This window comes from Pogoniulus pusillus, chromosome 20, assembly GCF_015220805.1.
Source record: "Pogoniulus pusillus isolate bPogPus1 chromosome 20, bPogPus1.pri, whole genome shotgun sequence".
NCBI classification, from domain to species: Eukaryota; Metazoa; Chordata; class Aves; order Piciformes; family Lybiidae; genus Pogoniulus; species Pogoniulus pusillus.
The window spans coordinates 9,295,241-9,307,434 of NC_087283.1; the positions used below are offsets into that span (position 1 = coordinate 9,295,241).

Consider the following 12,194-nt stretch of genomic DNA (forward strand, 5'->3'; position numbering starts at 1 on the left):
CTTTGTCCAGAGATGGGAAATCTGGAAGCAGGCACAGGGAAAACAGCCTTTTCTCTTTGCTATGCACAGCACCTGCTTTCTGTCTGGCTGCAAAGAGCCAGAGCAGACGTTTTTGGCTGCATTACATCATGTCAGAGGTCACATTAGAAGCTTTTTTCACTTGATTAAGAATTCCAGTGTTTGGGGGGGGGGGGGTGGGGGGGTGGTGTGCAGAGGGAAGTGGAGGAAAAAGCAGACAGGGGAAGTGGGCAAGGCAAATATGCCTGTGAAAAGCAGGTAAATGGGAATTTATGCACAGATAGCTAATTGGTGTGTCTAATATTCCACCCCCTGAGTACCAGCACTGTATTACTGCCTTCACAAATCACTCAAGGCAAGCCTAGTGCAGTAACAACCAAGCCAGGAGAGCTGTGGAAAGAGGCAAACTGAAATTAAGAGTGGGTTTTATCGGGGCAATAAATGCCAGATAGGGAAAATAACAAACAGGTTGTTAATTGCTGCCACCTCCTCACTCCCTGAAGGAAATGTCTAGACAGGGTCGTGCCTACCCCAGCCCTCGCAGCCAGGTTGTTCTACCTGACTTTCGGGACCAGAGGGGTGCAGGACGTGGGATGCTGTTGAGCATCCTGATGAAGCCTGTTGAGCTGAAGCCCATGCTGGGGGCAAAAGGAAGCAGAATGGACACTGCAGCTCTCCCCTGCTCTGCCCTAAATCAGAGATGCTCCCGCAGAGGTAGAAGCCAGACAGTTTGCAGCGGCTATTAATAATTCAGTCCCAATTTAATTGACATAGAATCAACCAGGTTGGAAGAGACCTCCAAGATCATCCAGTCCAACCTAGCAGAGTATGAAGACCAGCCAAGCCTCCCCTCCTTGTAGGCAGGGTTTGGGGCACTGCTCTGAGCAGGCAGAGCCTCCTCCCAGCTCACCATCCCTCCCCAGTGCTGGTTGCAGCTATCGATCCCACAGCGGCAGGGTGGGGAGCTGGAAGCACCTGGCCTTGGCTGCGGGTGCGGAGCGATCGGGCAGCCTCGGGAGAGGGTTGCAGCAGCACTGCTGCTCTCCCCTCAGCTCTGGGGTTTGGTTAGCAGCATCCATCTCTTGGGGACTTTTTGCCTCGTGTTTCTTGGAGCATCTTGGCTCGAGCAACTGGAGTCAGCCCCTGTTCTGTGCTCTGCTGGTAGGAGCATAAAATAGCCCTGGGTGAGTCAACACAGCTGAAGGATTCACGCTCATGCAAGCCTGGTTTTTGGCTCATGGGGTGGTTGGACTCTAAAGCTCCCTTTTCTTGCCTTCTCCTTCCATCCCTTCCCAGGACAAAGTGCAACCACCTCATCCAGCCATCCCTTCCCAGGATGAAGTATCCCAACATTTGCCTGAAAAAGCAAAGCACTGAGTCTACAGTGCCCCCTCTGAGTATTTCCTGGAGTGCTCTCTTGCAGCTGGCCTGTGAGTGTTAATTGAATTCTGCCCTCTGAAAAATGCATGAGGCTCTGTAATGGAAGGAGGAAACCTTCCTCCTAGAGGAAGATAAAGATGCATTTAAAAAACAACCAAAAAAAAGCAACTCCAGAAGCTGCCTGATTCCATATTGACCTGTGAGACAAAGTGTATCCACTGGAGCCCCTTAGGAAAACTTGAGGCTGCTCATTATGTCCCAGGATGAGCTCATGGCCTGGTTAATTCCATCCTCACCATTTGTGAGTGCCAAGAGCAAGCAGTCCTCAGCTGCAGAAGTGAAGCCTTCAGCATGTGATGGGTTTCCATGCTTTCCATGAAAGTAAGGACCTTTTATGTGGTAGGAGTTTAAAAAGCTGCACAGAAGAATGCTTTAATGATAGTTTTAATGATTTTCCTTTGATCTCATCTTTCTTAGTTCATTTTTAAAGTCTGAAATGTGAGAATGGTTTTTCCATCACTTCTGCCCCACCATCTGAGCTAAGAAATGGAAAACAAGGGGGGGAGAAGATGATGAATCTCTCTGTAGTTACCAGGAGGTTGGGGTTTTTGAGCTGCTTTGCAGGTGGATTGATTGGTAGATGCACAGGCAATATAGAAAAGACCTAATCATAGAACCATGGGATTGTTTTGCCTGGAAAAGATCTTTAAGATCATCAAGTCCAACTGCTAACCCAGCACTGCCAGGTTACCACTGAACAGCATCCCTCAGCACCACATCTACATGACTTTGGAAGCCCTCCAGGGTCTGTGATAACAGACATGCTGCTTAGAACTCATCTCCATTCAGAAGTATTTCTGGCACTCTGTACAACTTGTTTTAATTTCCAACCTAGTTTTAAGGCTGTTTCATAGAATCCCAGCATGGTGGGGGTTGGAAGGGACCCCTGGACATCATCCGGTCCAACCTCCCTGCTAAAGCAGGGTCACTCAGAGCAGCTTGCCCATGATCACAAAGTCCAGCTGGGTTTGGAATCTCTACAGAGAAGGTGACTGCATAACCTCTCTGGGCAGGCTGCTCCAGGACTCCAGCACCCTCACACCAAAGAAATTTCTCCTTGTGTTCAGAAAGAACCTCCTAGGTTCCAGTTTGTGCCCATTGTCCCCTGTGCTGCCACTGGGAACCACTGAGAAGAGTCTGGCCCCATCCTCTTGCCCCCTTACCCTTTATCTCTTGCTGAGCATTGATCAGATCCCCTCTCAGGCTGCTCTTCTCTGGGCTAAGCAGCTCCAGGGCTCCTCACAGAGATGCTCCAGGCCCCTCAGCATCTTTCACTGGACACTCTTGAGTAGTTCCTTATCTTTCTTGAACTGGAAGGCCACAGCTGGACCCAGTACTTTAGATGTGGCCTGCCTAGGGCAGACTCACTCAACCTGCTGGTCACACACTTTTCTGAATGCACCATGTGTTTGTCCCACTTGTTCTTCTGCCAGTGGTCCATAGCCTAAACATCACTCCAGTCTTGCCTGGTTTTCATTTTACTTCATATCTTCCTGACACTATTAAGTGTCACAGACTTTGCTGAGAGTTCACCTTACTTTTTTGGCTGAATTCCCTCAGAGAGCAGAAGCTCCTCTTGCATGCAAAGCCAGCCCAGAATTCCTGTTGGCATTCCTAAAAAGCCAAATGGTTCTTTTCAAATCAGCTTCTTCCAGCCTCTTACAGATTGGCCAGGGCTGATGAGCTTGGCATTCTGAACTGCTCCTAGGTATTGTCCCCTCCTCCCTTCATCTTGGCCAAATCACAAGAGATCTGCAGAGATTTACAGGAATCCATTTGGTCCTGATTTTCCCCTGCCTCCTGCCAGCTGCCCTTGCCAGTTTGACCACTTGCCTGGTCATCCTCTGAGAAGAGTGAGTCAGCCTGGCAAAAGAATTCATAAAGGAAATCTCCCAAGCTGGTCCCAATGTGGACTCCCTGCCCTGAGCCAAACTAGACCCTTGGGTCTCAGGAGCTATAAACCACCCCCATCAACACCCCTCTGGTTCTTCCCAGCCTTGCAAAACACCTTCCCCCAGTTCATCTTGGATGGTGAGGTGCACTTCAAAGTGCCCAGAAGTTCCTCTGTGTTTGGGCATGCTGGTGTTCAGAGAGCTCCAGCTGCTTTTATCACCTGAAGATGTGTCCCTGCTTCTTTGTCCATCGACAGCAGAAGAAACCCAGATAAGCATTTCCCAGCAGATGAGCAACTCTCAATCAGCTAAATTAAGATGGGAGGGACACTGTTACAGGGCTTGTTACGGGATGGAGGACACCACAGGAGGTGCTAAAGGAGTGATGCAAGAGAATCTGCTTAGTTCCTCCCACCTCTAAGCATCCACAACCTTCTCCATAGGGAAGCACCCAGCTTTATTTTGACTGTTTTCCAGGATGACTTCTCTGTCTAGGATGGTGGAGTTCCCACCCTTGGAGGGATTTCAAAGCCACGTAGACGTGGTATCACAGTATCACAGTATCACCCAGGTTGGAAGAGACCTCACAGATCATCAAGTCCAACCCTTTACCACAGAGCTCAAGGCTAGACCATGGCACCAAGTGCCACGTCCAATCCTGCCTTGAACAGCTCCAGGGACGGTGACTCCACCACCTCCCCTGGCAGCCCATTCCAGTGTCCAATGACTCTCTCAGTGAAGAACTTTCTCCTCACCTCAAGCCTAAATCTCCCCTGGCGCAGCCTGAGGCTGTGTCCTCTCATTCTGGTGCTGGCCACCTGAGAGAAGAGAGCAACCTCCTCCTGGCTACAACCACCCTTCAGGTAGTTGTAGACAGCAATAAAGTCACCCCTGAGCCTCCTCTTCTCCAGGCTAAACAATCCCAGCTCCCTCAGCCTCTCTTCGTAGGGTTGTGCTCAAGGCCTCTCACCAGCCTCATCACCCTTCTCTGGACACGCTCAAGCATCTCAATGTCCTTCTTAAATTGAGGGGCCCAGAACTGGACACAGTACTCAAGGTGTGGTCTAACCAGTGCAGAGTACAGGTGCTGAGGGACATGGCTTAGCAGCAATCTTGGATTAACCGAAAGGTCTCTTCCAACCAAAACAATTCCGTGGTTCTATGATCCTTAGATTTATGGCAGGAGGAAAAGAGTGATTAGGCCAGGCCCAGGAGAAAGACCTGCTTTCCTGGGAAATAAACTCCAGCAATTAGCAGGGGAATTAAGATTTAGCACACGCCACGAGCAGCAGGCGTGTGTGAAGGAGCCAGCTGCTGAACGCCGGCTGTGACAAAGTCCTGCGAGCGCTAACGGGATTACTTGCCTCTATTTGGGAATACTTATGTATTTTATTATGCAACCTATAGATCTCCATAATTCTGCTTTTCACTCCTCCAAGCATCTTAGGCAGCATTACAAACAATTAAGCCTCCCTGCGCCTCTGCGCTCTATCCGCTTTGTGGGTATTGAGTGGAGTTGTAGATCGGAGGTGGCTTCATTAACGGCATTGATTTCTCACAGAATCACAGAAGCCCAGCGTGGTGAGGTTTAGAAGGGACCTCTGGAGATCATCCAGTCCAGCCTCCCTGCTAAAGCAGGGTCACCCACAGCAGCTCGCCCAGCATCACAATGTCCAGCTGGGTTTGGCATCTCCCCAGAGAAGAAGACTTCGCAGCCTCTCTGGGCAGCCTGCTCCAGGGCTCCAGTACCCTCAAGGCAAAGGAGTTTTTTCTCACGGTCAGATGGAACCTCCTGGGTTCCAGTTTGTGCCTGTTGCTCCTTGTCCTGTTGCTGGGTAGCACTGAGAAGAGTTTGGCCCTCTCCTCTTGCCCCCCACTCTTTACCTGTTGCTGAGTGTTTTGAAGATCCCCTATCAGTCTGCTCTTCTTCAGACTAACCATCCCCAGGTCTCTCAGCCTCTCCTCCTAAGAGAGATGCTCCAGTCCCCTCAGCATCTTTCACTAGACTCTCTCCACTAGTTCTCTGTCTGTCTTGCACTGGGCAGCCCAGAACTGACCACAATGCTCCAGCTGTGGCCTCATTAGGCCAGAGTAGAGGAGGAGAAGAACACCCCTTCACCTGCTGGCCACACTCTTCTTCATGCATCCCAGGAGACTGCAAGGACACATTTCTGGCTGGAGACAGTTTTCCCGGGATGGAGATCCATCCATTCCCCAGGGATGGTGAAAAAAAAAGGGAGGTGACAATTGTTCAAGAGGAAAGCAGGGTTCAGCTGGTGGCTCCACATATGCTCTTCCAGCATAACCTCCTGCTCAGCAGACAGTGTCGTATGTCCTCAGGACCCTTGGACGTGGCACAAGCTGCTTCTCAGCACTTCCAGCCTCCTTCCTTGGCAAGAAGCGACAGATAAGTGCCTCCAGTTGCATCTCCAGGGAGGAGTTTAGGGAGGCAGAGTGTAATCCTGCCTGCTAAGTTGGGTCCAGATGCTCTCAGACATTATTAATCCTTCCTATCAAGCCAGTGGGGACACAGGCTGCTGTCATTGTGCTGCAGTATGGGAGGCATGGTCCCTTCCCTGGACAGTTTTCAGCCCAAGGAGATGGCAGAGAGATAGAGGCATAGAGGATCTTTGGGAGCCAGTACCCAGACCATTGAGAAGACCCCATGGAGGATGCCAGACCTTGTAACAACATCAGAGAGCCAGTGTATGAATTTTAAGCCTCAGATGGCACTGTCCTTGGCACTGGGCTGGTTTGATTGGCAGGGCTGATGCCACAGCCTTTCCCACTGATCATGTTTATGCCAAACCCAAGTGACTGTACCTCAGTACTGGGCACAGGAGAGGTCACATCTAGACTACTGGGTTTAGTTTTGGGGCTCCAAGAAGGACATTGAGGTGCTAGAGCAGGTGCAGAGGAGGGTAACGAACCTGGTAAAAGGTCTGGAGCACAAGTCTTCTGAGGAGTGGCTGAGGGAGCTGGGGTTGTTCACCCCAGAGTAAAGGAGGATGAGGGGGGACCTTCTGGCTCTCTACAACTTCCTGAAAGAAGAATTGAGCCAGGTGAGGGTTGGTCTCTTCTCCCTAGCAACAAGTGACAGGACAAGAGGAAGCATCCTCAAGTTGCCCCAGGGGAAGCTTAGATTGGACATGAGGAACTATTGCCTTCCCCTTGAGGGTTGTCAAGGCCTGGGCCAAGCTGTCCAGGACAGTGGTGAATTTCCCATTCCTGGAGTGCTGAGGGATATGGTTAGGTGTTGGTGTGGCAGTGCTGGGTTGGACTTGATCTTAAAGATATCTTCCAAACAGAACAGTTCTATGATTTGCCATTGGCATGGGCTGCCCAGGGAGGTGGTGGAGTCACCGTCCCTGCAGGTGTTGAAGAAAAGCCTGGATGGGGCATTTAGTGCCATGGTCTAGTTGGTTGGATAGGGCTGGGTGCTGGGTTACACTGGATGAGCTTGGAGGTCGCTTCCAACCTGGTTGATTCTATGATTCTATGAAATCCAGGAGCAATTTGTGTCTCCTTTCCCATCCACTTGCTGCAGCTTCTGCTCAAAGCCTCTCTGCTCCTCCTAAGAGAGGAGCTTTGGCAACAGAGTTGGACTCAATGACCTCTGGAGGTTCCTTCCAACCCCCTAACGTCCTGCAATGCTGTGAGCTGGGATACCTGCCAGCTGATGGGTCTGTACCATGCTTGTCTGCTCCTGCAGCCCTGCCCGAGTGTTGAGCAGAGTGAGCTCTGAACCCAGGGTGGGTAAAAAGAGAGCACTCACACCCCATGGTCGGTTGCATTGCTCACGGAGGGACACCGCATCCCCTTCACCACCTTCAACAGCTACACGAGAAGAGGTTGGGTTTGCTCCCTCAGCTACTCCAGAGCAACCAATCTTATGTAAGAAAGCATTTATTAGGGCAAAGACAACTTGTGCTGCAGGATGCCACACTGGGCACGTTACTGGCCCTGTTTTCCATTTCTAGGAGCCTGTCAGCAGTGACACTCCTCCTCGAGCAGATGTTGAGAAATTAGAGGGAATTCAGCAAGCCACAGGAAAGGAGAAAAACAACGTGATTAAAGGAGATGGAGAGCCTGGCTTTGGAGGGAAATCAGCTGAGCTATTTATAGCCCTGCCTGCACCAGGGTGGGTGAAAACAGGCCTTTTGCTACAGTCCCTCCTCAGGCTCCCTCACAATTTTGGGGCTCTTCACTACAAGAAGGATATTGAGGTACTGGAGTGGGTCCAGAGAAGGGAAATGAAGCTGGTGAGGAGTCTGGAGGACACAATCTGCAAGGAGCAGCTGAGGGAGCTGAGGTTGTTCAGACTGATGATAAAGAGGGTGAGGAGAGACCTTCTGGCTCTCTACAACTCCCCAAAAGGAGGCTGGAGTGAGGTGGGGTTCAGTCTCCTCTACCTAGTAACAAGTGGTAAGATGAGAAAACAGACTCAAGTTGTACCAGGGGAGGTTTAGGTTGAACATTAGAAGAAACTTCTTCACTGAGAGGGTTGCCAAACACTGGAATAGGCTGCCTAGGAAGGTGGTTGAAATCTCCATCCATAGAGGTATTTAGAAGACACAGAGGTGTGATGCTGAGTCTGCTTAGCACCAGACTTGGTAGAGCTAGATAATGGTTGGGCTCAATGATCTTAAAGGCCTATTCCAACCAAAACGATTCTGTGATTCCATGAATCTATGAGTCCATGAATCTCTGAGTCCATGATTCTATGAGTCCATGATCTCTCAGCTCAGGGGAAGAGGCAAACCAGCCTCTGAAGGATGCTCCCAGGAACACCGTGGAGGGGCTGCATGGGGGTGCCAGTCCTGAGAGATGAGATGGAGCACCATCAAACACGAGTGTCTCGGGAATCAGTAGCAATGGGTGAGTGCAGGTGGCCCCTGCTCATCCAGAGTGGAGGAAAGCCCTGACAAAAGGATGCTGTTAGGCAGCAGAGGCAATACTGATAGCTCCTCAGCTACTTCTGCTCTTGTTGACCATCTGCACTTGCATTCGCACCCACTGTTTTACACAAAACACATGGTAAGGGTGGAAGTCTTCACTTTTTCATCCAAGAGCAAATGTTTTTGGTTAAAAAAAGCCCTTTGACTTTCAGTGTTCAGCCCCAGAGGCTGGTGGGTGACGCATGCAGAGGTCACTGTAGATGTCTGCTGGGCTGTGGTCTGTGAAGGATGCAGGACAGAGGTCACCAGCCTGCTTTGGGGTGATCCATCTCTGGGGAAGCAAAGCACCCAGCTGCTATGTGCAAATTGCCTGGGTGATTTGCTGCCTGAGAAGCAGTTTGTGAAGATGCTGTTGATGCAGCACCACCCATTCCCCAAGGAATCCCCACTCCCAATGGCATCTCCTCTCTCACAGCCAAGAAGGCTTGGAGTAAAGGGATTTCACAGAGGTAACCCGGGGGTTCTCCAAGCCGTGGTTTGCAGAGGGAAGGTCCCTGATGTCTTTCTGGTTGCCTTGCAGGACCTCTCACTCCAGGGCCAAGGCGGAGGCGGCTGTGACGGCGGCGCAGAAAGCCCAGGAGGAAGCGCGGATCGCCAGGATCACTGCCAAAGAGTTTTCGCCTTCCTTCCAGCACAGGGAGAACGGTCAGTGCCTGCTGCCCTGCTGGCCCGCCCCACCGACCTGCCTTTCACTCCCTGGCTCTCTCTGCTCCACTCAGCTCTGCAGAGACCCAAACCCACCAAAGCCAAGCCCTTTGCAGAGGCTCAATCTGTGCCCACATCTCCCGCTCCTCACTGGCACTCCTGGGGTGGGATGCTGCCCTGTTACACCAGTCTGGGGGAATCTTAGCCCAAAGCCTTCCATATTCAGCGCTTCCACTCTGGGCAGTCCTGTCGTTCCCAGGATCTCCTCGTTTCACATCACAACACCTCTCTTTCTTTAACTCATAGCTCTTGATGGCTGCACAGAAGTAACCAAACACAAGGTCAGACAGCAAAATTGCAAACATGAATGACCCCAGAGGTGGTCACTGATTTTTACCCCTATGGCTTTTACCGTTCTTGATTTCTTTTGAGCATACTTTTGGGCTTGCAGAACTGATGCCTAAGTTGGGTGTGCAAAGACGTTGAGAAGATGCACATTTGATGTTTGTCTGGTGGCTCTCCCCTCCTTCCATCATCATCATCTTCCCCATTTCTTGCTGGTTTGCCCAAATTTTTGCTCGTTGCTAAGAGGCTCAGGCTCAGCAAAAGTTCAGGCAGGAGGGAAGCAAAAAGTGGTTGAGCAGGGGTCTGCAGCCAGTGGGTGCAGGAGGAGGATTCAGCCCATAAAGGCTGTGCCCATTGGGGAGCAAGAAGGGCTCCGTTCGTGGGAGTGGAAAGCTCCAGGTCCCCACAGCAATAATTAACACAGTAATTAATAGATCTGAATGGCTTTATGCAAAACTTTTCCTGCACTGAACCCTCATTAGGAGGCGTCTGTCATTATTTTCTCCCCCTTCCAGCTCTCTAGCTGAAGATTACTCATTCGGCTTAATTGCTCCAGGGGCTGGGGCTGGTGACTCATGTTGGCGGTGCCGTTCCCTGAGGCCAGGGAAAAAGGGATCCTTGAATCTTTTGGACCAGCCAGCCCATGCACGAGTCCCCACTTAGCCGAGACACGAAGGCTGCGGGGGCGGCTGGGGGCATCCCACAGCTCGGCAGCGATGAGCCAGACAGGCTTTTGAGGTCTGGCTCCAGCCATGGAGCTGCCTGAGCTGGGGTGATCTGCACAGCAACCCCTCACCCGAGACGTGAGCACAGGTTGATGGACATTCCGGGGGGCAAGACAGGCACAGCCCCCAGCGGCTGAGGCCCCCACAGCTCTCGGCTTGCAGGAAGCAAACATCTCTCAGTTCTCCTCCTCTTGCAGAGATCCAATTTGTATATGGGAGATCTGAGCTTTTTTCACAGGGCTGCGTGGTCCCAGGGGCTTCTTCAGCCCTGAGATATTCCTCATCTCCATTTCCTCTTGCCAAGAGATTCTGCTGGTTTAAAGCACCTCTTGAAAAGATATTTTTAGGTAATGCATTTTTTACTAGCTTCTAGACGGGGACATGGTGCTTGACTTGTGTTGGGGCTCGTCTTTCTGGTGCTCACGCTCTGGGTGGGTTGTGTGTGAGTGAAGGGCGGGGGGGAAGGAAGGAGCTTCCACTTAGAGCACATTAAAAAGCAAACACAGCATCCAAGACGTGTCGGGAAACCTGGGAGCGCCTGCGGAGCAAGTCAGGCAGATAATAGCTGCGAGCGGCTGCATCACCCCACAGACCCTGTAACCTCGGGCTGCAAGCAGAGTTGCTGCCACCACACCAGACAGTGTCATGGGTGTTGTGTGCCCATCTTGCACAGCATGGTAGGTGCTGGATGTGCCCACCTTGCTCAGCATCATGGGTGCTGTGCGTGCCTACCTTGCACAGTGTTGTAAGTGTTGGATGTGCCTACCTTGCAGGGTGTTGTGGGTGCTGTGTGCCACCCACCTTGCACAGGACTATGGGTGCTATATGCCACCCACCTTGCACAACGTCATGGGTGCTGGATGTACCCACTTTGCAGGGTGCTCTGGGTGCTGTGTGCCGCCTACCTTGACAGCATCCCTGGAGGTTTCCTGCCCACCTCACCACCAGCCCCGCAAGCATCCTGGCCCAGAGCATCTCCCCAGCACGGCCCCTGTTTGGACAGACACAGACTCCAGACCTGCAGGCACCAGCTCCTGCTCCAGCAATCCCAGACACACTGTGGCAATGCCACAAGCCCTTCAGCTGGAAAACCAAAACACATCCCTGTTCAGGACCCTGCATCATCCTCTCCACTGTGATTTTCCATCCATGGTGTTTTCCCATGGTAAAATCATCCATGGCCCCTTCACACTGCCTGTGTTTGTGCCTCACTGTTTCCTGGCACACAGTCTGGATGCTGCTGGTGATTTGACTCCCTCAGGGTGACGACAGCACATTGGTGTTATATGCAGGAGCTCAGCACCACTCCTGAATCCCACACGTGGGTTCTCAGGGGCATGTAAACATCTGAGGGGCACATGCTTGCCTTTGAAGGTGCCATGACAGGGCACAGCTGCCTCAATGCTGCTGGAATTCCAGATTTGGTGTTCCAGATCCTCCTTCCTGCTCTCACAACTGTTCTTCCAGGAACATCACGTGCTCCCTGCCTAATTTTAGCTCAGAATAATTGTTGCACATCCTCGGGTGTCAAAAGCCTGCAAGACGGCACCGCGCATCTGTCGAGTCCCTCCACAAGGAAATGCCTGCATCCCCATGAGGAGCAGGGCTGGAGGGGCATCACCTGCCTCTGCTCATCGCTGAGCCCAGCCAAGAGCTGTAAGACTCCAGGAATTAACCCATGGAAAGGAGGAATTGTCTCATTTCAGGTCTGGGAGGGGAAGATTTAGGACGAGATGCTTAATGTAGTCTTTATTGTGAGTCTCCAGGGTGAGGATGCTGGAGCACCACTGGACTTTCTCACCTCCATCATGGGGCTCAGGGGATCAAGGTGCAGAAGCAGAGGGTGCAGTGGGGCTGTGGCTGATAGTGGCATTCGGTTATCAGAGTTGATGGGAAGCACTCGAGTCCCTGTAATCCTTGCAAGACCCCTGGAGACCAAACTGAGGAAGATCAGTCACAGCCTGGGGTGAACAGCGACACTCAAAATCTTGGGTGAGGCTGCTTCCATAGCTGGCTTTGCAGCTTTCTCACACGGAGCCAGTTCCCACCCTGTCTCAGTTTCCATGCTGGAGGGTGGCTGAAATGGGAACATCTCAGCAACAGCCACAACATCAGTCTGCATTTTCCCCCACAGGCATCTGAAAATGCAGCTGGGGAGCTCCACCTTACTC

The 12,194-nt window shown here is 51.7% G+C and overlaps 1 protein-coding gene across 1 annotated transcript in view; it reads left to right on the forward strand.

Annotated features, from left to right (window-relative positions):
• The window catches only part of JPH3 (junctophilin 3), a 72,194-nt gene that overhangs the window by 40,812 nt on the left and 19,188 nt on the right, over window positions 1–12,194 (forward strand). The window contains exon 3 of the mRNA XM_064160081.1: window positions 8,829–8,953. Within this exon, the coding sequence (XP_064016151.1) occupies window positions 8,829–8,953 (125 nt within the window). The remainder of the gene's footprint in view (window positions 1–8,828; window positions 8,954–12,194) is intronic.